This window comes from Mytilus trossulus, unplaced genomic scaffold (assembly GCF_036588685.1).
Source record: "Mytilus trossulus isolate FHL-02 unplaced genomic scaffold, PNRI_Mtr1.1.1.hap1 h1tg000247l__unscaffolded, whole genome shotgun sequence".
NCBI lineage: Eukaryota > Metazoa > Mollusca > Bivalvia > Mytilida > Mytilidae > Mytilus > Mytilus trossulus.
Genome location: NW_026963318.1, coordinates 2,484,461 through 2,511,543, shown reverse-complemented (window position 1 = coordinate 2,511,543; position 27,083 = coordinate 2,484,461). Strand labels below are relative to the sequence as shown.

General features: G+C 31.0%; 1 protein-coding gene across 1 annotated transcript; it reads right to left on the bottom strand.

The window, feature by feature from the left end:
• Positions 1-1,691: 1,691 nt before the first annotated feature.
• LOC134701633 (cholinephosphotransferase 1-like) lies at positions 1,692-22,946 on the bottom strand. Its single transcript, XM_063562767.1, has 8 exons — positions 22,301-22,946; positions 20,236-20,383; positions 16,595-16,736; positions 15,498-15,582; positions 13,494-13,625; positions 12,004-12,162; positions 9,803-9,928; positions 1,692-8,494 (listed from the first exon to the last, which is right to left on the bottom strand). Exons 1-8 carry the CDS (start codon positions 22,520-22,522, stop codon positions 8,375-8,377), a joined length of 1,134 nt encoding a protein of 377 aa, XP_063418837.1. The 5' UTR covers positions 22,523-22,946; the 3' UTR covers positions 1,692-8,374.
• Between the last annotated feature and the right edge of the window lie 4,137 nt (positions 22,947-27,083).

Below are 27,083 nucleotides of genomic sequence, written 5' to 3'. Positions count from 1 at the left end.
AATTTTGCAGTTTTTGGTTATTATCTTGAATATTATTATAGATAGAGATAAACTGTAAAACAGCTATAATGTTCAGCAAAGTAAGATTTACAAATAAGTCAACATGACCGAAACGGTCAGTTGACCCCTTTAGGAGTTATTGACCTTTATAGTCAATTTTTAACAATTTTTTTTAAATCTTAGTAATCTTTTACAAAAATCTTCTCCTCTGATACTACATTGCCAAATTAAACCAAAATTGGCTACAATCATCATTTGGGTATCTAGTCTAAAAAATGTGTTGCGGGACCCGGTCAACCAACCAAGATGGCCGCCAAAGCTAAAAATAGAACATAGGGGTAAAATTCAGTTTTTGGCTTATAACTCAAAAACCAAAGCATTTAAAGCAAATCTGACAAGAAGTAAAAAATTTCATCAGGTCAAAATATATCTGCCAGGAAAATTTTCAGATGAATCAGACAACTCGTTGTTGGGCTGCTGCCCCTGAACAGGTAATTTTAAGGAAATTTTGCTGTTTTTGGTTATTATCTTGAATATTATTATAGAGATAAACTGTAAAAAACAATAAATGTTGGCAAAGTAAGATCTACAAATAAGTCAACATGACCGAAATTGTCAGTTGACCCCTTTAGGAGTTATTGCCCTTTATTGTCATGTTTAACCATTTTTTCGTAAATCTTAGTAATCTTTTACAAAAATCTTCTCCTCTGAAACTACTGGGCCAAATTAATTATAGATAGAGATAATTGTAAGCAGCTAGAATGTTCAGTAAATTAATATGTACAAACACATCACCATCACCAAAACACAATTTTGTCATGAATCCATCCGAGTCCTTTGTTTAATATTCACATAGACCAAGGTGAGCGACACCGGCTCTTTAGAGCCTCTAGTTAAAATAGATAAGACCGTTGGTTTTCCCGTTTGAATGGTTTTACACTAGTAATTTGGGGGCCCGTTATAGCTTGTTATTCAGTGTGAGCCAAGGCTCTGTGTTGAAGGCCGTACATTGACCTATAATGGTCTACTTTTATAAATTGTTATTTGGATAGAGAGTTGTTTCATTGGCACTCACATGGTCACACCACATCTTCCTATATCCATTTAAAGATATTTTGAGAAACATAAGAGTTGCTTGGCAATTAGTTTCATTAACTTTCATCCATACTTGTCTTGGAACTAATAGCTTTGTAAAATTAACAAAATCAAAAGAATCAGAATCATGAGTAAGGGAGCTACCATTTGATTTTTATGGGGGGGCTAGGATGAAATTTGAAAAAAATAGGCAGGACAGTAGTTTTGAGTAAAAAAAAAGGCAGGATGAGACACTTGCAAAAAAAAAAAAGTCAGGACGACAATTTAGGTAAAAAAAGGCAGGACCGAATAGAGTGAAAAATAAAAAGGCAGGACAGAGATTTCAGCTAAAAAAAAAAGGCAGGACAAAATTTTTCATCCTAGCCCCCACCCCCCCCCCCCCCCCCCCCCCCCCATAAAAATCAAATGGTAGCTCCCTAAAGGTCATCAACAAATGTTTTATAATTATGTTTTTTTTCTCATTTTGGAAGGCTGTGTGGTGACCTATAATTGTCTATATCCAAATCATTTGAACACTGAGGATAAAGAGTTGCCTCATTGGTGATCCTACCACATCTACTTATTTCTATATAAATGGCAAAATTCATAAAACCAACTACCAGTAAATATGACTTTTATATTAAATCACAGTTACACATAATCATCCATTTACATTTCATGATTTCTTTATTTTAAAATCAAGACATAATTTAAAAGGAATATCACAATAAATAAAACAATATTACACCAATTATCCACTAGACAAAAAAAAAGAGCACGGAAATGAAAGCAAATATCAGTACCCTGCCTAGCATAAGAGAGGCCCCTCATGGGGGGGTCCTAGTAATCACATAATCACCATTTTTTTGCCAATATAATCACATAATCATTAAATATTTGCTTATCTTTAGTAATCAAATAATCATAAACTAAAAATACAGTCCTAGGTAATCAAATAATCATGAAATATTTGGCTTAATAATCAAATAATCATTAAAAAATAGGCCAAGTGATCACATAATCAAAAACCCCATGAGGGCCCTCATCTGTCTAAACACCATAACACCCTAGCTGGGTCTAACAAGATTAATACTGTAAGTATACCATACAAACTACAGATTAAAAATATAAATCAATGCAATTTATTTCAAAGGCAATTAACATATATCTGTCAAGTATTAAGACTCTATACTTTACTTAGAGTCACATATTTCTTCTAAGTTTTAGACTCCATAATGCTTCACTTGTGAAATCTAATGCTTGAAATTATCTTGTAAAAGAAGAAATATTATTTGCATCTTGTTTAATAGTGACATTATACAGTTGATCACAAACATTGAAACAAACTACTGCACTGAAGAAAACAGACATGGACTACTGCAGCTTAATATCATCATATTTGTGTAAAGTAAATTATCCAAAAAAGCAAAAAAGAAAAATCCTGTTCAATTCAAAGGAGAAGAAAATTCTTGTATTGCTCTATTTTTTATTTGTCCTGTATTTTTTTTCTTTTTCTGAATTATTTTTAAATAGCAAACTTTGTTTGATATCAGGTTAAGGGAATTGTAAAACTGGTCGAGACTATCATTTCCAGGGATTTTCAGACAAATCAACCATTTTGGAAGCCATTTTTTGAAGAGAATTTACTATCACTGTGCATATTTTAGAATCCCAAACCTAGCAACTATGTAATATTATCATATTACTATAAACTTCTCAACATATGAGAATTAAAAAATACATTTCAATCCAAATGTCTAATTGGATGAATTTGAATGGTGATTTTTGGTCAAATTTCAAACAACTCTGAACACATCACAAAATACTGGGAAAAAATTAACAACAAAATATCAATTTTCATTCCAACTTCATATTAAATGGGAAGAAAAGGTGAATTTTGGTCAGATTTTTGTTAAAACAATGTAAATGAATTTGTTATTTGAATTTCATGCAATAATCATAATGAGATCATTCTTTTCGCTGAAACAGCTTCCTTGTAAGAAGATGAATAAGTATTTGTATGAAGCTTAGTGAGAAGATCTTTCTTTATCTTCTCTTTCTTGATCTTCTTTTCGCACCTAAAAACATAATATACCAACGAGATATATCTTGTTAAAATAAACCTGAAGTAGATTTTGAGCTGAAACTTTTTATGAAGAAATCCTGTCAATGAAAAGGGCAAGATGAGTTGAAGAAAAGGACCTGCTTCCCAATGAATTTACATCATCTCACTCAATGATATATTTAAGCAATGAATATTTTACTAAATTTATGCAAAAAAAAACCAATTCACATTGTTTCCCTAATTACTGTAAATTCAGTAATTATTGCGTGCATTTATTATTGCGATTTTGTCCTTTTACACTTGAATGCGATTTAAATTTTTACGATTTTGAGAAAAGTCATGCTTAATTCAGTTAAAATATTACAAAATGCAGTTTTAATTATTGCGTTAACAACTCAGTCGCATAATTCGCAATAATAAAAACCTCGCAATAATTTCTGAATTTACAGTATATTTAAATAGGGAACTGTGTCATAAAGAAAATGGAGTATTAAGTAGCTTTGAAACAAACACCTACTGCAACAGACTGGCCATCCAATTACAAAAAGCAAAAGTTTTATCATACAAACATGAATAGAGATGTGAGGTATACTTTTTTGCCACATTTCATAATGATGCCCATTTACCATAACACTAGCATAACAAAATGTACAAACAAGTCTTTTAGGATATTAAATTTCACAGTTGTCAAAATAATAATAGTTTTAACTTTGAAATCCATTTATTTATAATTTTTTAAGGAGTACATTGTAAAAAATACACCATTAATGACGTTACAGTCACATGACAAAATTATGTCTATGAGCTGATAGACAATAAGCTTTCAGCCAATCAGAAGATGTGTTTAATCCAAAATTAAATGATTTGTTTTCAATCAGTGGATAAAATGCAAATATATGTTTATATATATTTTGTTTTTAACACTGCATGGCATTTTCATCTTTGACACCTAATATAATTAAATATCATGGCGAAAAATAAAAACTTTAAGACTTTATGGATAAAGCTTAAATAGACAGAGCCACAATTGTGCATTTGACAATATCATTAAATATCATTTAAAACGCATGATGATGTATGAAAAAAAAACTAATGTGTTGCATTGATCAGCTTGTATAAACCTGAGCTTATTCTTATACAATAGGATAATTAAATTCAACATATGTTAAATATGAATGCTGAAAATTGACTGAGAAAAAGCCATATTACTCACTGAAAATTTTCGTAAATAAAGAAAATTTGAGAAATAGCGACAAGCAAGAATAACTGAAATCCTGATTTAATATATGTTCTTTTTCAAATGGAATACAAGATGAATAATTTTATTTTGATGTCATCATATAAAATACATGTATTATCAGTTTTACAAAATTTTCAATTACATATCGTAGAATATATCACAAAAGAAACAAAATTTAACAGAAAAACAGAAAACATCAAAATTAACAACGATGACTGGTAACAAAATATATACTCTTAGATAAAAACAATAAAATGCTGTCACAATATATGCATACATTTTTAATGAGACATATTCAAAATTTTGATTTTAACTTAATCAATATTTTTCAAGAGACCATGTACCAAATCAAAGTACAGTGTACTGTAATATCTGAAATTTCCCCCCAAAAATAAAATTTGTGCTTTAAATTTGATGTCATTGTTTTGAATGCACCCTCCTCCTTTTACAGTTCTTTAACATAATATTTTCAAAGAAAAATGTCACAGAAAAGACGAAATATTGTTTATTATTCATAACACAAACTACATACATGTATTGTTTTTCCTAGTCACAGCATGACTTTCAACACAGAACAAAAGCCAACACCTTACTGAAAGTCAACACAAGCCCTAGCAATGGTTTATGTGCAATCCTTTGCTGCATGTGTACAATGCTTATGCTCCATATATATTATAGAAAACACACAGATACATGTAAAATATTCAAATCACAAGACTATACCCTCTACCGATTCTCTATGCAATCATTTATAAAAATTGCCCAGCAACATTTGCATCTCTCAATATATTTTAATTGATGCATCTCAAATACATATCTGTACAAAACCTTTTTGTAAATTCATACACTTTAAAGTATCTGCTTTAAACTATAATATAAAGTAATATTTCTGCTTTTACTGTTGCTCAACACTTCAGAAATTATTCCTTGCTGTTTCAAATTAAAATCTAATTTAGTCAGTATGAAGGCATGGAGATAAGGTTTTTGGGTTTTGCATTAGGAGGAAAAGATTTTCCCAAAAACAAAATAACCATTAACTCACTGTAAATTTCCTTAATGTGTCATGATCACTATGAAAACCAAATACCCCCAAAATCTGCTATTGTTTGTATTAAAATTTACATGTCACATATGTTAATGAGTCAAAACTTGTTTTTGTTTTTGTTTATATAAATGATGGTTCAATGAAACTTTGTTTACATTTTTACAAATAAGTATACTGGTTTTTAAAACCAGGCTTTGTGGTCAGAAAAATTTGTAAGTATGATTATTGTACTCACAACTACAAATTCAACTAATCAAAATATTGGATTTGGTGTTTCAAGCACGTGGGAGTTCTGGATAAGTTTTATGACTGTAGGCTTTAAGTGCCAAAGAGTTCAATATAAAAATCCAAATGGTGTCTTATACTAATTGAATGAATTTAAAGTTAAAAAATAAAATAATATCAATTTAAATAATTGTAAAGTAACCACACAAACTTCAAAATTATGGCACATTATTATTCTAAAATAATATAGACTGCATAAACAAGGGCAAATGATTATAATATACAACTGTACAGCAGTTTAGCATGAAATAAACATATTTAAAGCATGTAGCAATAAGTTAAAGCATAAAATATGTGGCTGAAGCTTAGCAAATTGGAATGAAAAAGGAAAAGCATAAATTTATGGCCGACTAATCAAAATGTAAATCAATAAGTTACAAGCAAAACCAACCTGGCTCAAGCTTAGCAATTCTTAAATGAAAAGGAAATTAGGGTATGCTGAACAACATCTTTTGATTGTGTTAAAAAGAAATATATCTGTGAAATTGTTGTTTCAAAATGATGTTTGGTTTTTAAATATCCACTAATTTACTTTTAAATTTTACTTTCATAATAATCTTGCAACACTTTTTTTTTTTTTTTTTTATTAAAATTCAGTTTATATGCTTATATACTGCAACTTACAACACAATTTTCTTTTTCAAATATTCTATTAATGATCTTTTTTATAGTGAGACCATCATGGTCTTTGCAATACTGTAAATTCAGACATTATTGCATGCATTTATTATTGCGATTTTGTCATTTGAGACTTCAATGTGATTTTAATTTTTTACGATAAAAACCTGGCAAAAATTTTTGAATTTACAGTATATATTCTTTTTCAAGTAACTTTTACAAACTTGAATTAAAAAACTTTTGCGTTAAAACAATAACCACAAAATATTAAAACCTGTTTTTTGCATATAAAGAAAAATTAAAATAGACAGAATACTTGAAATATTTCAAAAAAAACATTTTTAACCATAAGTAAAATGGCCTAGGTCTTTGACATGAAAAGATTTTACAAAATAACAAAGTGAAATGGATTTTCATATGAAGCCATACTTCCATCAAGGAAAGAAACAAAAATAGCATAATTTACAATTATTCATATGTAAAGGAATAGCAATATCTTGTTTATCATAAATATTTATAAAAATATCTCTGCAACTAAATTTTTCTGAAGTAATTAATACATGTTTTGGACAATGAATTCCTAAAGCACACAACTGATTATTTATGAATAATGTCATGACTACACAATCTTTAACCCATGTTTTTTTTTTTTAAATATTTCTACAGATATGCTTGGCACGAACTTAAGAATAAGGGATGTGTTTGCTTGTGTTTGAGCATGACTCTTTGATATTATTTTGCAAGTGCTTGCAAAAATTAATGTAAAACAGACTTTTAGTCTTTTTCATTTTTGAAAGATAGTTCTCTCATTGGCAATCATACAACATCGCCTTATCTTCATTTAAAAAATAAGGGTATGCAGCATTAACAGACTGTAAACACACATTTGTCAGTCTCAATCAAAAATCATCTAAAGTTTAGAAACTAAAAAGACATTGCTGAATTTGGAAGGGAGGAAAGATTTTCTAGCAGAGTGCAGAGAAATGGCCCACCTGCTTTAATGATTACATTTTATGCTGAAAGTCTTCAAGGTTTACTACAGGTATCCCAAAACCCTATAAACATTATTAATGATCCATGAAAAATAGGTCAATGTCATAGAAACCCTATCCAACAGAAATGTTCACCTTACAATCATTATATACACCAAATGTAGTTGACCTATAACTTCTAATATCATGAAAACTAACTATGACCAACCAACCATGAACATGAGGTCGAGGTCAGTCCATGAACATGAGGTCGAGGTCAGTTGACCATGTCAAACAGACATATACATCTTACAAACATACACAGTAAATTTGATCTATTTCTTATAGCTCTCTTAAACCAGACCTCATCACGAAACCTAATACTGATCAACGATCAATAAAAATGAGGTCAAGGAAAGATGAACAGTCAGATTGACATCAATGACATGTACACCTTACAATCATTTCATATAACTAATGTAATTGACCTCTTGTAAAAGTATCTGAACAATGTCAAGGTCAGATGAACACTCAGAAAAAGATAACAATATACAACCATTCTATAAACCAAATATAGTTGTACCTATAGTATCTATGAAAAAGACCTTATTACAAAATAAATCACTTATCGACCACGAAAAGAGGTAAAGGTTAGATGATCCCCGTCAGACTGACATGAAGACCTGTTACTGATATACAGTGGTTCTTTCAGAAAAAATACCTATAGCAAACTTAACATTAAGCATATGCATTGAATTAAATATAGATTATACGACTTTCCTACCAACTGACATATAAACAATCAATACCATTGCAGCTGAATTAGCATTCCTTTATCTAACATTCTGCAACGACAAAAATTATATGCTTTGCCAACTTTCATAAAAAAATATTAATTGTGGACTCTTTACTTAATGTACTGGTTTAACCAAATAACACTAACTAAAATTTGAGAGAATGTAAAATATTGCTGATTTCCTAAACAATGTGGATTAAGCATTCATACCAATAAAACATCTCTTAAAATAAATAATATATGATAGACAAAATGTTGAGCAATAAGCAGCGGGTACAATTCATGATGCCTTTCCGTTCTTTGGAGATGAAGTGATATCAAAACAATAAATTCCCAAGAATTGACAAATCTGTTGGCACACTGATGAGGAGTATCTTATTAAATCTTGTGTTACATATATCTGAAAACAGAAAAAAATGTATGATTAATATCAAGTTTTTTTTTATTCAAACATTATTTAATATTTACAGATGTGAAAGTGCCTAATACTATAATTTAAATAACAAGAATGTGTCCATAGTACATGCATGTCCCATTTGCACTATCATTTCCTGGGATTGATGGCTGAAAAAAGTTGAACGGATAAATGAACACATGCTGAGACAGAAAAACATAATAGGCAATATAGGAAAGGTGTAGGGACATAAGAAGTCTCTAAACACATTAACTCCAAATGAAGCTTTCGTTAGTAGAAGCCATTTTAACTATGTGTATCAGTGAGAAAATTAAAATGTAAAAGCATAAAACATGGTATAATAAAAACATGGTATGTATACCATGTTTTTATACTTTTAACGGAAAACATAATACCCTAGGTGTGGTAAAAATAAATATGTATTTTCGTTATAATTACACCTTATGTAAGAATCCTGGATTTTGATTGGTTGTTGCCAGTGTATTTTTCACCAATTGACTGTTAATGAATATCGTCTATCTTTAACGCCGCCGGGGTATTTGCCAAAAGTATTTGCCTTCTTTACCCTCTCTGCCGTGGTATTTGACAAAAAATACTCTATCCGAATGGACGTTTGTCACATCACAATCATCAATGCGTTTTGAAACATTAACATTCGGTGTAATTAAACAGATATAACATGTTCTTGAGGGGTATTTGAGAAAAATACCAGTCTTGAGAATGAATCTCTCTGGCCTTACTGCTCGCGAAATTTAATATTCTCTCGACTGGTATTTTTCACAAATACCCCTCCTTAACATCTGTTTATAATTCCACCTTTATGTAATAATGCTGTATTTTGATTGGATGAGAGACCTGGTATTTTTCACCAATTTCTATGTATTGAGATTTTCTTTTCTCTGCTCCGAAAGTTTTGTGTTAGTAAATCACTTGTTTAACCAATTGTAAAACTACATTCAAAACAATTAATTTTGTTTCATGTTATATATATTTGAAATAAAAAGTTTGCTTTAATTCTTGATTAAACATTTGGTTGAAAAAAATGCTTGCACAAACCAGTCTGATTCATAGATTAGAATGTTGGTTTTCTTGTTTGAATTTGTTTACACTAGTCATTTGTAATGCTCTTTTTAGCTTGCTGTTTGTTGTGAGACAAGGCTTTGTGTTGAAGGCCATACTTTGACTTATAAGTGTCAACTTTTTAAACATTGTGACTTGTAATTAGACTTGTCTCATTGGCACTTGTACCACATCCTCTTATCTATATTCACATAGGAAAATAGAAATACTCACAAACATAAGCCATAAAACCAAATATTCATTTAATATGCAGTTGAAATATTGATTAAGAAACAACATTCCAGGACCCAATAATGCTGTGTCAAATAAATCCATTTCACTTTTTGTCATCTGTGCTACCTACAAAAAAAGTTCAAAAATTACTCAGTCTTCAAGTCTGAAAAAATATTTATTGTACTTCAATTACATAGTGACATAAAGCATTTGTAAAGTAAAGTGGCAGATATATAACTACTATTTGACAGAAAACATGACTATATGTTTTACATATTTGTTCATTCTTCCTCTTAAAATTGACATTTTTTAAGCTTGTAACTTCTATCAAAATACAGCCTGATAAGTTCAGATTATTTGAAAGAAAAAGGTGCCAATGTTAAAGTTATGAAAAATCTAAAGAGAATAATTTCCTGCCAAATTTTAAATAAATTGCTTTGCTGAGCGCAGCCTGAAACGACCACAGAGGTTGAACCCTGAACAGCTGGGGCAAATTTGGACACAATATTCAAGCTTGATTGTGTCTGAATTTGGATTGTGATCAAATTTTTTACATAGTATGGGTTTGTGACACAAAATAAATGTCAAGATCTTACAAATATATTGCACAATACCGTGCAATTAAAGATTCTTCTTGAAATTTTTCAAAAATTAGAAATTTAAAAAATTTTGTTTCACTCCTTACAAAAATAAGAACCCCTCCAAACTTTTTTAATCCCCCCTGTGAGAAATGACCCCCATACTCAATCCCAGCCTTTCCTTTGTAATATGGAACCTTGTAGTACAATTTCAGAGAGATCCATACTCTTAAACAATTTAGTGTCTGGAAACTAGAATAAAAATGCTTGTTTTTTGCCCTTTTGGGCCCCTTATTCCTGCATAAATTGGGCAATTACCCCAAACTCAATCCCAGCCTTCTTTTTGTGATTTAGAATCTTGTGGTATAATGTCAGAGTGATCCATACACTTATACACAAGTTATTGGCCAGAAACTACAAAAATACTTGTTTTTGGCCCCTTTTTGGTCCTTAATTCCAAAACTGTTGGCACCATAGCCCCCAAAATGAATCAAAACCGTCTACTTGTTGTATTAAACATTGTTGTATAATTTCAGAGCAATTGAAATACTTATACACAAATTTTTGTCCCTGAAAGTAGAAAAATGCTTATTTTGGGCCCCTTTCAGGCCCCTTATTCCTAAATGGTTGGATCCATCATCCCAAAAAATCAATCCCAACCTTCCCTTTGTGGTATTGAACCATCTTATTTAATTTCATAGAGATCCACTCACTTAAAAAAAAGTTTAGTCCAGAAACCAAAAGTGTCTTCAGAAGTCGACATCATACCATTTTACGATCCCAAAATAATTTTTGCAGTCATATAAAAAGGCTTATATCTCAAAATTAAAGACAGAGCCCATTCATTTTTTCTGTCTTTTAAATTTTTAAATTTTGTTATTTTTATACTTTATAAGAATCTTTAAAAACTTCCTATTTTGAAACAGAGACAAAAACATCCTTGAGTTTAAAAAATGTGATAAGAAAAATTACAGATCAACTGACCCAAGACATGTAAGCAAAGAAACGTATGATAATTACAGATAATCGATTGTCATCTGAACCAGAAAAGCAATCGAGTTGAGATGACCAATGTTAGTCTGTTTATTGCTATTTTAGCTATGACTAAGGCCACATTTTAAAGAATGTCTGTTTCCCCTCCCCCGGATCTACCCTTTTAAACAGACCAGGAAGGCAGTTTTTTTTTTTTTTTTTTTTTTTTTTTTTTACTGGATGTGATTGTCATTGCATGGTCACATGAATGGTTTGATTTGTCCATTCCAGGCCACTTATCAGTTGTTTGTGCTCAATTTGAGTGTATTTATTTAGATTATCAATCCTTCTGCTATCAAGCACTTTCAAAAAATGGAAACAAATTATGTTCAGGAAAAAATTAATTTTGATTTTTTGGTGGAAAATAACTTTTTGACCCGGGGGCTTATTTATTACCCGGGTGGGGGAGGGGAAACAAATATATTTTTAATTTTGGCCTAAGATGTTTATTTCATTGACAATGGCACATGCTCCCATTAATAGTTTCCAGGAATAATTTTTCATATCCCTCTACTGTGCTGAAAAAGGAAATTATAAGTCGGTAAGATCAAAGAAATATTTCATAAAATAGCGATAAATCTGTATACTTACGACTAACTTGTTTGTTATTTTAGCAGCTACTAATCCAAAACAGAGAAGAAAGAAACATGGATGATTTTCATATATTTGTGTTTCTGACTTCTGTGATATTATTACACCTAGTGCTAGAACTAACACTATAGGTAGTCCTGGAAATATAGTGCTTGTTCCCTGAAAAAGTAAAATGATTTGTATAATTATTATGTTATAAATGGAATGTTATCTGTAAATATTTGAAAAGACCATAATAAAGAAGGAATCATACAAATGTTCAGTGAAGCATGACAATGTAGCAAATCATCTGATTGTAACATGTATACTTGAAATGGTGTTGACTATGCGGGCACAGGACGTTTGTTTTTTTTACCTGTAAAATGTTAGGACATTTGTGCTTTAGATTTTAATTCACCTGTAATAAAGTGATCGGACATTTGCGCTTTTTACCTATGTATAAGTGAACATAGATGTTCCAAATTTGCAGACTACTTGACAGAAAATTATGTGACAATTGAAACACGATTTCCAGCCATCAAACAGTAAGCGTACAACAATTGGTCATGAATCCTTCCATGCCCACTATAATGAAGTTTTATTTGACTCATCCTGCTATTTTCATCTTTTTAAAGAGTATCATTGAACAACAGTCGGTATATTATATTTAAGATTTGTTATTGATAAACAGGCACCCCAGTCAAGAATTTAGAAAAGAAACTGATTTTTGTATTTAAAATGTGGACAAATACCAGTCGGAACAGATAACAAGAGCTAAATCATTTCACTCCTTAGGCTTCAGTTATCTAGTGGAAACTACTGACCTGTAATGACTGTACATGATTTATGTCTTTATAATGTTTACCTTTAGCTGTGTATACACGAGGGAAGTCATAAAAAAACAAATATTGCAAAAGCGCAAATGTCCTAATGTAAAAACTATTAAAAAGTGAAATGTCCTTTTTCAAAGCACAAATGTCTTATGATTTGAATTGCAAGTGTCCAAAACAAAAAGCGCTAATGTCCTATGAAAAAGTGCAAACGTCCATTGCTGGACTATGCAATATGGGCTTTGCTTATTGACAGAGACCATATCATGACAAAACAGTAAAATTTCTGTGTCATTTGCTCTCTTGTGAAGAGTTGTCTCATTGGCAATCATACCACATCTCCTATATATATTGAATTGGGTTTTTTTTTTTATTTCAAGTCGTTGGGTTGCATTTCCATTGATGTAGACTCCAATCTTCTTTGATTCATAATGTTTTCTAAAATAAATATTATCAATGTTAATAAACAACTGTTAAAACATACATAGGACAGAGGGAAAATACTTCAAAATTTCATATAAAGGTGGGGGGTCAAACATTTGTCCAGTTGGTACAGGTACAATTAAATTGTAAGGAAAATTCTCAAATTTATTCTACAAGTGGTTTCACCATTTTTAAAGCACCTTTTCTGAGTGCAGTGTATGTTAACAGCGTTAAAAACAGCATACAACTTTGACTTACAGCTATTGTTGATTTATTTTTACCACTTCCTCCCTGCATAATGACGGAAAAATTTGATCCGAACTGTACAATCTGTGGCAAAATACTTAATAAAATTACTGCTTTTCTTAATGTCATTCCTATAATGGGAATCTGAAAAATACAGAAAACAGCATTAAATCTGACAGCTTTCATTATCTGGTGCAAGTAGAATCTGTTTAAGCAAACATCAATCAAAAAAATAATAATAAAGCCTGTTCACAGACAATAATAATAAAGCCTGTTCACAGAAAATAAAATAATAATAAAGCCTGTTCACAGAAAATAAAATAATAATAAAGCCTGTTCACAGAAAATAAAATAATAATAAAGCCTGTTCACAGAAATTAAATAATAATAAAGCCTGTTCACAGAAAATAAAATAATAATAAAGCCTGTTCACAGAAAATAAATTAAATTTGGCAAATTTACCAAAGGGACAGTCAAACTCATAAATCAAAAACAAACTGACAACGCCAAGGCTAAAAATGAAAAAGAAAAACAGAAAAACAATAGTACACACGACACAACATAGAAAACTAAAGAATAAACACCACGAACCCCACCAACAAATGAACATAATCTGCAATTATATTATATGGATAAATTTTATTTTTTTTACATTGTCTTATTGGGGCCTTTCATAGCTGACTATATGCGGATTGTTGAAGGCCGTACGGTGACCTATAATTGTTTATGTCTGTGTCAGTTTGGTCTTTTGTGGATAGTTGTCTCATTGGCAATCATACCACATCTTCTTTTTTATATAAACTTACAGGAACAACACAAAGGGTACAAAATGTGGAGCAGGATCACCCAGGAATATTTTTGTTAGGTTTGTTTTTCTAAGTTTTGATTTTCTATGTTATATGGTTTATGTTTTATAGACTGTTGTTTGTCTATTGGTTTTTTCTCAGGAGTTTGTCAGTCTATCTCTGACTAAAGAGTTTGAATTTCCATTGAGTATATTCTGCTTCACTTGTTCAGATTAACTTGCAGATCTATTAAAAAGAAGACGTGGTATGATTGCCAATGAGACAACTATCCACAAAAGACCAAAATGAAAATTATGGTATAAGAAATAGATCATTAATCATGATAATATAATAAGTAGACAGCTCTCTCACAAGCAAAAAAAAACCTAACTGTAAAATATAAGGGTATGTCTATTTTGGTTTCCCTTATAATCTGTTTATATTTTGACTACATTTTGTTGTCAAAATGTTATTGTAGCAACAGTGAATTAACACAAGTACTGTCACCTTTTTAGCTCACCTAGCCCGAAGGGCCAAGTGAGCTTTTCCAATCACTTGGCGTCCGTCGTCTGTCGTGGTCTGTCATTAACTTTTACAAAAATCTTCTCCACTGCCCCTGAATTTGTAATTTTAAGGAAATTTTGCTGTTTTTGGTTTTATCTTGAATATTATTATAGATAGAGATAAACTGTTACAGCGATAATGTTCAGCAAAGTAATAAGGCAATATCACCGAAATGGTCAGTTGACCCGTTTAGGAATTATTGTCCTTTATAGTCAATTTTTAACAATTTTCATAAAATTTGTAAAAACTACTGGGCCAAGTTCATTATAGATAGAGATAATTGTAAGCAGCAAGACTGTTTAGTAAAGTAATATTTACAAACAAATCACCATCACCAAAACACAATTTTGTCATGAATCAATCTGCTTCCTTTGTTTAATATTCACATAGACCAAGGTGAGCAACACAGGCTCTTTAGAGCCTCTAGTTCTTATATACATCATATAAAAACAAATTAACAAATTTGAAAAAATATTTTGAAAACATTTACATTAGGATTTTTACATTATGTTTAAAGATCTTATTTGTGTATTTGATGATTTTTTGATTTTTTTTTCATTGCTTTTGTACTTATGTAAACACACTGACAATTATTCACAAATTTATACATTACAAATTTCTTGCTGTTTACAACAACTACCATTTACCTATATATTTGCAACCTTACCGTTAGATCCCACAATGTCGATCCAAATATAAAATTTGTTAAATAAACAGCTATTATCATTAACTGGGATTCTGTAACATCAAACCTGAAAATAAGAAAAAAACATTTCATAAATTTAATACTGAAAATGAATGAAACTGTCCAATAATAAACAGCTGCGCCATGAGCCCATGATACGCCCAACGTCTGAGGAAGTTTTATGCAATAATCATAAAAAGTTTGAGAAAGTTTTAAGCAATACATGTAACAATATATTGTTTTTGAGACACGGCAAGACATGTGAAACCCCCCACCCTGTTTTTTTTTTTTCACAAAAAACTAAATATCACTGAAATAAAATTTTGAATCAAAACCAAAAGGTATACATGTACAGATCTTTGGATTAATATAACAAACTAGAGGCTCTAAAAAGCTTGTGTCGCTCACGTTGGTCTATGTGAATATGAAACAAAGCCTTTAAGGACACAGATGGATTCATGACAAAATTGTGTTTTGGAGATGGTGATGAGTTTGTACATCTTAATTTACTGAACATCCTTGCTGCTTACAATTATCTCTATCTATAATTAACTTGGCCCAGTAGTTTCAGAGGAGAAGATTTTTGTAAAAGATTACTAAGATTTACGAAAAAATGGTTAAAAATTGACTATATAGGGAAATTACTCCTAAAGGGGTCAACTGACAATTTCGGTCATGTTTACTTACTTGTAGATCTAACTTTGCCGACATTTATTGTTTTTTACAGTTTATCTCTATCTATAATAATATTCAAGATAAGAACCCAAAAAAGCAAAATTTCCCAAAGTTTTTAACAGAAATGCATCGAACTCGAAAGTTGTCAATTTGTTTGTATAATAGTCTTCAGTTTTTCATCTTGTGTTTTGTATATGTTTGTCGTCTTCAAATCTTTTTTGTTTTTTGCCATGGTGTTGGTAGTTTATTTTCAACTTATGAGTTTGAAAGTTCCTTTGGTATTTTTCACCTTTATCTTAAAATGCCATTTTAATCTTCTTGTTTGATGGTTGAGTATTTGAAACATTATATTTGTAAAATACTTTTTACCTGGGATTATTACAGAACAGAATACCAGTACTTACTGTCCAAATCTAAGTGTTCCTGTTACATATGTCTGCCAGTGGGCCATATAAAATAAAAATATAGCTGCAAATAATTCATACATCATCCAGTCTAAATCTTTTCCCATGTTTAATGCCACCACAGTTGCCAAGCCTACAAAGACTGGAAAAGCAAAAAAACTATAATAAGGAAACCAGTGACACCATTACAATAATAATTTGTAGCTTCATGCAGATTACAAAATATATATTTTATTTCACGGTTACAGACTTGCAGGTGTGAGTTGTGTTATCATGCTTATTGTCACTGTTCCAACACCTTTTTTTTATTAATATTGTATTTATCAATGTTAGTATTGTGTCATAGATCAAACTTATTAGTTCAGTGTATGTTTACTTGTTTTTGTTTAAATGTCTATTTGATCAAGTTAAACCTTTTCAATTCATATTTTATAGTGTGTCTTTTTATGTTGTAATGTTATCACATCTTCTTAGTTACAGTTGTTACATGTGTTATGTGACATAGGGACACAGACCGGGAGCAATTAAAGGATTTAATTTTAATTATATTGATTGCTGTTTTACTTTTTGCTAAGCTTCACCCAGCCTGTGAAAATAAATCTTTAATAGTAGTCTGGAAAAAAGGGGGGAGATTTTTAAAACATTTTATCTGATGTTTAGAAAATCAAATTGTCAAAACATGCAATACACAGTAATATCAACATCATGAATATAGAAACTTAGAACTAACAAACACTTTGTTTATTCTTAATACACATGTAATATGTGTTCGAGTAAATAATCAACACACCAAAGCTTTCCATGTTTAATTTTAATATTTGCAATTTATAGAAGAACTGAAAATAGCTCATTTCAAGATCATTTATAGATTACATAGAACATTGACATGCCAAAACATCTGTACAAATTTTGGAAGTGAAACCAGGAATATTTTTATCATAGCCTAAGGCTCTTACATATTTATTTTGTAAACATTAAGTCTTATGACAATTACACATAGATAATAACATGAATAAGTCCCTTCCTGACTTACGTACATCCTCGTGTCCACTTGAAACTATGTACACCAAAGGACAAAAATATAACATGTAATATGTACTTCTTAATCTAACATATATATTACATTGTATTACAAGCAATAAAATTAAATCTGGCCCTTTTTAATATATATTAAAGAGGGAGGGTAGGAGGGGTCCTGATCCCGAAATCCCAGGCTTAAAAACACGCAATCCGGAGGTCCCCTATTTGAATAAATTGAAATCCTGACATTCCGGAAGTCGAAAAAATAATTCCTGGATCCCGAAAGGGTCAATCCCGAAATCCTGAGCTTAAAAACAACTGATCCAGGAGTCCCAATAAAGGTCCTATCCCCCCCTCATTATACATGTATTGAAGGGTTCAACAGGTGTATCAGATTGCATTTGTCACGGAACAGAAGTTCCTTTATAATATAATTTCCAAATGGAACAAATATTCTAGAATATTATTTCCACAGGAATAACTATTACAGTAGATGTTCCTAACGGAATAAATAGTATAGAATATTTGTTCCATCAGGTACAGGTATTATAGCATTGTTTATAACAAAGTGTCCACTGGAACTTCTGTTAGGTGGAACAAATATACATTGACAATGTAAACAGGAAATTTTAAGATACTATCTTGTTTTTAGTAGTTATAATATCACATCTAATATACAATAAATCTATAACCAAATCATTTCAGAGAGCATCATATTCAAGTGAAATAACAACACATTACCCTGGGTAGGGCAGGGAATATTATATGATAAATGCATAGTTGTTTTTGATTCTGACTTTTCTGATATCAGCAAGAATATCAAGCGATCCCATAAAGGTAATTAAGCTGGCATGCAAGCTGACATGCAAGCTGACAAAATCAGCATCAAAAACAAAAGCCATCATTCTTTTTATAAGTAATTTGTCTAGTCTTAACAAATATTTTTGGTTGAGACTACGATTTCTATCCTAATCAGCTCATATACAGGTATATACAATAAAGTTGATTGTTTATTTGCATTTTAAGTTATCAAATTACATAATATAAATGATATAATTTCCATTCTTTTCATAGTAATCATTTTAATAAATCTACTGTTGTACTTTATTTGATTTTTTTTCATTAAAACAATAAAATCTTTTTTTAAACTTTATCTGAAATTTTCAGATATTAACATTGAAAATAACAAACAAGGAATTTGCACTGGGACCCACAGAGGAACATACACCCTTTTATCATGTTTAAGAAGATTTCCAAATGTTGAACCTAAGAACATGTCCCCTCCCTTCCTGTGGCCTTTTCAAGTTTTATCCATTAGTTTATGTAGTTTCTGATGACAATCATGATGTAAATGACATTTAAGACCTGATAACATCACTCAGCAATTTTGTACAAATTTCAATTTAAGGTCAGCATCTGTTACACAGCTATCATATTTTATATATTGATTTGTTTACATAAAATGGACTTGTAAATATCAATTGAGCATTGACCTTCAAAAAGCTGATTTTGGTTTTCTTACAAAAAGAACATATTCCTTGTAGCTTACATTGTTAGAAACACTTATGGCATGAGAGAGAACAGGACGAAATAATTTGTCACCAGCCTGGAAGTCAGCACTTCTTTGTTGACCTGAATTTACCATTGATGTAGTAATTATTATAAATAAACTGTTTACAATTATAAAACTTTGAATTTTTGAAATACTTTTAAAGGATTTTCTAGCACAGGAATATATAGATCACCTTAAATTTCAACATCAGAAAAAGATAACCTTAGCTGTGTTTTGCAAAACTTTTAGGAATATTTTCAACTCCATTTTTTATTTTACCTTTAAGACTTTTTTATTCGAGCATCACTAATGAGTATTACGTAGATGAAATAAAGCAGCAACCATTTGATTTTCGGGGGGGGGGGGGGGGGGGGGGGGGGGGCTATGGATTTTTTTTGGGAAAAAAAGTTTGTTTCCAGTTTTAGGAGAAAAAAAAATAATTTGTTTTTGACCCTGAGAAAAAAAAATTGTTTGTTTCACCCCCAGCTGCCACTATATGTAATGCTAAAATTGAAAGAAAAAAACTGTTTTCGACTTGTCGCCTAAAAATAGATTGTCTTTCGCTGGAGCCGAAAAAAAAGTATCTGCCTAAGCATCTGGCATACAAAATATCAATCCTGGTATCTATGAGGATTTAATCCAAATTACAGAGACAGAAATATGACTAGAGCAAATTTCTTTTGTTGTTATTGTTTAAACATATACATGTATGCTGAGGATTCACTATTATTCATGGAGTTCCAGTTTCTATGGAATTCTTGAAAACTGAGAGCTTAACAAATTATATATTTTATATTTTTAAGCTAGTATGTAATCTTTGCAAGAAGTATTAGGCAATTTAAATTCTTATAATTGATAATCAGCACTACTTTCATTAGATAATTGCTAGTTTATTCTGCAAAATGACAATCACAAAAAGGCTTGATGAATTTTATTAAAATAGTGCAGGAATATAGGCAATTTTTACTATCTGGTAAATGATATCACAAAGGCCTTCATAAGTTATAAATTGATAAACTTTTCAAGTGAAGAACATAATTGAGAGTGGTCTATTGTCATAATATTTTACCTGTAGAAACTGAGTCACAACCATGATCAAAGAGTTCACCAAGAGGTGAGCTTGTGTTTGTTCTCCTTGCTTGCTTTCCGTCAATAGCATCTAAGGACTGGTATAAAAATAAACCTATTGCACAAAGCAAGTAAACAAATCTTGGAGCCTGTAAAAAGATTGTGTAAAATATGTTGTTAATTCAAAATACATGTAAACACAAGACCATTCAGTTAAAATATGTCAATTATGTCTTGCCTTTGAAATCTTTCATGAGCTTTTTATTGGCTTTAGCTTTGCTCATTGTTTAAGGTCTTTTTTCTTTTAATGTCCAGCCTCGTTAGAAGGGGTATTTTATTTCAGGTCTGTGTATGTGTCCAAATGTAAGTCTTATCAGTTTTGCCATCCCATTGACATGATTTAAGGTCAAACTTTTCATTACCATACATGTAGTAGTATTTGAAGCAAAAATAAATTATATATATAATGATGGCATTCTTGTTTTTTTCCCGTTTGAATGGTTTTACACTAGTAATTTTGGGGCCCTTTATAGCTTGTTGTTCGGTGTGAGCCAAGGCTCCGTGTTGAAGGCCGTACTTTAACCTATAATGGTTTAATTTTTAAATTGTTATTTGGATGGAGAGTTGTCTCATTAGCACTCACACCACATCTTCCTATATCTATTGTTAGTACATTGTAGTGCAAAAACATTTCTCTTTTGATCTCAAAATTTAATGGGAACATGTGTGATGTCAAACTATGATGCAAAAAAAGTGATCGTTCAAACCAGGGAAATAGGAAAAACATGAAAAATAAAAATATATCTTTGAGTCAATGATGAACCTTTTCATGTGAAGTTGTGTCACGATGTTTGACTTTTGTAGTGGAAAATTTTCCCATGGGGTTCGTGTTGTTGTTGTACCCCTATTTGTGACATTTTGTTCACGCATGGTTGTCAATATAATGGAATTTGATGGGACTGTCATACAAGTTAAGAGGTTTAGTGCTATAAAACCAGGTTCAATCCACCATTTACTACATTTGAAAATGCCTGTACCAAGTCAGGAATATGACAGTTGTTGTCTATTCGTTTGATGTTTTTTATTATTTGATTTTGCAATTTGATAAGGGAGTCTTTCCGTTTTGAATTTTCCTCGCAGTTCAGTATTTTTATGATTATACTTTTCATGTATGTCACAAGCTTGTGTTATTATGTCACAGATTGCTCATCCTGAAAATGCATGGAATATTTGATACTTGACTTTAAATAACTAACAATCAATCCTTAAGCAAAAAAGGTATTTAAACTTTTTGGTATTTAGCTAAATTTTGCCACTGAATAACCTTAGATCGTCTCTAAATAACCCTCTGACGTCAAGCAACAATCACTCTTAAATAGTGACTTCAAATATTCTGAATTGTGATGTCAAAGTTTACAGGAACTTGTGAGATTTTACGTAATGCCTATGTCGAACAAATTTGCTGTGTAAATATGTCTATTGACCTGGGGTCAATAACTCATTAAAAAAAAATATCACAGATTGGAGTATACTTTATAGTAGTCAAAATATTTTTATGCCTTGGGAGGCTATTTTTATCTTTTGCTTTGACGCTTTCCTGCGACAGTTGATGTAATGCGTCAAAGACAAAGAAAAGAAATATAATTATAGCCTTTCAAGATGCATAATTATTTAGACTAACTTAAAACTTGATCTGGATTCCTGTTTTGTGTTTTAATGGAAAATTATAATAAATCATTTACAAATGTAACAAATATTAATAATTAAGATATCAACAAATATTGCTAAAGGAAAGTGAAACCGGAAGTCATATATCAGATGACAACATGACTTGGGGCAGTTTTCAAAGGTTTCTTCAAGGTGGACAATCAATGTATTATAGCAATATTAACAACCTCTGTTATATGAAATAATATGAATATGAAATAAAAACCCAGGCATAAACAGTTCACACAAAGAAATGTTTAATATCTCTTTCGTTACTCATATGATTTTATCGTTAAATTTGTTTATGTATTTTGAAACCGCCCCTTTTTAATTTTGGTAATAACTTCGATTTTACTTACCTCCGATTTCCCATCTGGACTGTACATGAACAACAGCGTAGATGTGGCAATGTTAAGTATCAATCCAACAACTGTCAACGTGTTTGGTGCCCAGGTTGTTGGAATTTGTTCTACGAGCCATCGCCAGAAGATCTGCATGTACGGTTCCACTAAGGACGTTCCAGTGGCACTATACTTGTGCTCTTTCAACTTTTTCAGCTGTGTCGGTGTTAAACTTTCCATATTTTATATCTGTGGGCCACTAGTAATAACTGTCTTTATCAGATTAACGTTAAAGCTGGTTATAAACACATTGAAACAACGGTTCAAAGTACTTTCGGTAAACAAAACAGTTCACTTCCGGTGACGCATGCTTACAAAATAAAAGTGCCCCTGTACCCAAACGTACTGCTATACATCATACATGTATATGTAAAGCAAAATTCTAATATGACGTGCTTCTTTCGCTTTGTAAACAACACTGTGTGAAAATTCTCGATATATCTATACTTAGCGCAGACTCAGAGATATACATAATAATGGATGTTACAATATACCTCCCACGTAAATCCACATGTATTTGAACCTATATTGCAAACGCTTTGCCAAATTTATTGTATTACTAATTTTAATTAAACAAAAAACATTACAGAACTTTTATTCTTATTCAGATGCATAATAAAAAGAATTAATGTATTGCAACTAGTTTTGTTTATTTCCTAAATATAGTAACACTACATATTTTGTGCAATGTCAATTTCATCATGGAACACTTTCTCTACAATGAGGGGTTCATTAAGGGATGAAATAAGCTTGATATTCACGATTTAAAAAAAATATCAATATACTAATTTAAGTTACAGTATAAAAACAATATTTAGCCAATATCACAAAAATAAAAACTTTTTTGTAACCAACGAAGTTCGTATAATATTGTATTAAAATGTAATTCTGAGGTTTTCTATTCTATTGCCTTTGATTCAGCGAGTCAACATGGCAGCTCCTTCTTTATGAAATGTCAATTTTGGATATGACGGTAGCTTACGAGAAAACATGTAAATTAAAAATCGGAAATATTGGGTTTGAGAATTAAACATATTTTTTTTAGCGGTTATTAACGAAATAATTAATGCAAGTTAAAGATGTATGAGAATATTTGAGCTTTATCTAACAAGGAGTAAAAAATAACAGCGCCACACACGGCATACCAACCCTCGCTTCAGTATTTAAATTAACTTATTTGTCCTATTAGAATCGAAATAATTCATGGAAGCCATAGATTTGTTGTAAATTTACACATGGCCTGGGCCGTGATATTCGTTAATTTTATCCCTCGCTAACGCTCAGGATAAAATTCGAATATCACGGCCCAGGCCATGTGTAAATTTCCAACAAATCTATGGCTTCCATGAATTATTTCTTAATTATATCGGGGTGAAATTTGATCCGGATGAAAAAATGTCACAGTAGTTGTTGTTATTTTTTTATCCGGAGGAAAATATTTCCCTGGGATATTTTTTCCTTTGCCGTGAAATTCATCTGGGTAGTTCACTTATTGAATAGTTGTTAGAAAAAACGACGTATCCTTTACAAATACTATGAAATAATAATAGTGTATTTGAATTAAACCTATTTTGTAAAAAAAAATGTATTATAATGGGAATTATTTCACAATTATCATTGAAAAAAATCCTGAAAAAAATCTAGTAAATATCATTCGTTTAAAAAGAAAATTATCATTAAACATAAGAAAGAAAACCAGAAATAATTTCAAAGATTAAGTCTCGGTTATTGTATAGAAAGGTATATACTATGAAAATTAGAGCGCGGGGCTTTGCCCCAAGCTCTTATTTTCATAGTATATACCTTTCTATACAATATCCAATTTAGCACATATTTACAACTTGAGTAATCCTGTAATTAGTCTATTGGCATTTTTTGGCTGACTGGATGTAGCTCATTTACATAGTTTTGTAAATCTACTCACTTTAATATCATTGTAAAAATAGGATTTCAAAAGGCCCTTGACTTTAGAATGTAAAGAAGGTAGCTGCTGGTGTAAGTATGTTTATTGATATAAAGCGTTGTTTTACTATACAGGAACTTATTTACTTGGAAAGATGACAAAATGAATTGACCAAGAGCAGACAATTCTTAAATTGCAGTGAAAGCTTTACATTCTTGATTTTTTTTTAAATTTCACATAAAACCTAAAACTATCTTGAAAATGCTTTTGAATGAGTACAAACAGTTGGACCCCCTCCCCCCTCCCACATCTTTGGTTGAAACACCTTTTAAAAATGGCTGGATCTGCCCCTGGTATGTACCCATAGGTTGTCTAGTTAATAGTTTATATGCATGAAATATTTGTCACTAGACATTAGGCAACTAATTCATGCAATTATCGACCAATTTATGACTAAATATATCAAATTGCTTTATTAATAATTTCCCTTCAAAACATTCATGGTTGACTCTTTTTGTGTACAAAGTAATTGCATGGAAGATAAAGGATTACAAATTTTAGATTGAGTTGTACTTTAATCAAGGTATAAAGCACCATAGTTATTACTCTTTATTTTAATGTAAGAAACTTTTTTTAATCGTCAAAACAAAATTTAGATCAAAAGATTGATCAGTAGGATGTTAAAAATCTGTTTGAAAACTATTTAGTTAATTTGGAACACAGAATTTATTTCAAAATAGCCAGTAGCAATTTTTGTTCTAATATCTTGATTACAATACAATGAAATCTTACCCTTATGGTCATTCATGCGTAGTTACTTAGTACACGGAAAAAGTATGTACTATGAAAATTAGAAGGCAAATTCAAGCAATTTGATTGGACGAGAAGTTGTGAGTATGTGCTAAAGAAATATAGTTGCATGATCTTGCATTACTACTGTTAACAGTAATGGAAGAATTTGATTATGATAATATTTTTAATATTTAAATAGTCTGGAGACAAAGATGTTGTTGCTGATTATATGGAAATCAGATAAATTATAGCATAACAATATATTGGAACAAAAGCAATTTTAACAGCTGGATAGTATACTTACCTGTGAAATGTTATCTGTCTTATTAAAAAATCATGTTGTACATGTAAGTCATCTTGTTATATAAATGAATATATAAAAAATATGATTCAAGGAAAAATTTCACTATGAAAAAGATTCAGGAATATATTATATTACATTGTAATATCTTTAAGATATAAATTGCTCATAATTACCTCCCTTTGATAAATTATGCAAATTTGTTTTACCTTTGTGAAACATTTTATAATTAATGTCAGGTATATATTGATTGCGGGTAAGTTACATACTAGTTAGTGGGACTATATTTCACAAGGTTCTGTGAAATATGATACGACAAAGATATACCGGTACATACTATCCGCATAACACAGATAGATTTTCACTCCTCTGGAAAAATTCTACCTATGAAATACCATGCCTGGAAAAAATTTACCGTGACAAATTATCCTCAGGAGAAAATATCACAGAGGAAGAAATAAACCGTTACATATACATACAAATGAGGGGTGCTGATGGCTTAAAAACACGACCAAGTAGTTTTATAGTTAGACTACTATAAAAATCCTTGGATTGACAAAACAAAAAGTATACATACAAATTCCACAGGGAACCGTTACTTTTCTCATATAAATGACCTCCTGGACACTGTCAAATCATTAGTACGGCTGTTCGCCGATTGATGTTTATTATACAGAACCTTCAAAACAGAGAAAGATCACACACTTCTACAAGAAGACCTAGCTAGCCTAGAAGATTGTGCAAATAAATGGGGTATGCGATCAACTCGTTTAACGCAAAGAAATGCTAACGTATGATATAATACTAACTCAGAGCATACTAAGCATACTACGATTAAGAACAAAAGCCTGAGATTCTATCCTCTCAATGGCCACATACTCCAACAAGTTCAGAGCAACCCATACCTAGGAGTGCAGATATCTGAAGGGGAGCACGCATATAACAAACGTTGCCAAAAAGGGCAAACTCAACCCTAAGCTTCCTCAGAAGAAATTTACGATACTGCCCACAGGAATGTAAGAAAACTGCTTACATTTCCTTAGTAAGATCTATACAATGGAACAGTATGGGACCCCTACAGTATTGCAGACTCAAACAAGCTAGAACGAATTTAAAGACAAGCAGTACGCTTTATAACAGGCGATTACAAAACTAGAGATAACAAACATGCTAACAAAATTAGAGCTACAGGAACTACAATTGAGACGCACGAGCCAAAAGCTTATATTTTTGTACAAGGTGGCTGAGGGGCTGGTACCTGCTATTGATCCAGACGATTTTCTTAAATCAGCAAGACCGAGACGAAACATCACAGCTAAAAAGTTTGACAACTATCAAGCCACAAATATTGTTGAAAAAACAAATCATGGAGGAACAATACTAGGTGTTTTGACATTCCTACTAGTAAAACACCGCAACTTTCAAATTCATTTTTTGTGTCCACAATAGTAAATTGGAACCATCTAGAAGACACTATTGTTCACGCAACAAGTGTAGAGAGCTTTAAATATGCTCTCGTGAAACGTCAATAAATTGACGGCGCCTTCACTTCAGTTGTATAAAAGCCAGAATTGGTTAGCTACGACGTACCCATACAGATACAGAGTATATTGATATAGTCTGCTGTACAGTTCCCAGGATAGTCTCAGCTCTGCGTTAAAATATTTTTCGTTTTCCTGGAACAAAATGTGTTAGTCTTGATCTCTTTTGAAAACTTATAAAATAGGAAAACTATGAGGACATTG

Excerpts from the sequence above, each read along its gene's own strand:
- LOC134701633 (XM_063562767.1), bottom strand. The coding sequence starts at position 22,522 with ATGGAAAGTTTAACACCGACACAGCTGAAAAAGTTGAAAGAGCACAAG. Across the intron at positions 20,384-22,300 it reads GTCCAGATGGGAAATCGGAG|GCTCCAAGATTTGTTTACTT; the intron begins GTAAGTAAAATC and ends ATCTTTTTACAG. Across the intron at positions 15,583-16,594 it reads GGAACACTTAGATTTGGACA|GTTTGATGTTACAGAATCCC; the intron begins GTAAGTACTGGT and ends TCTTATTTTCAG.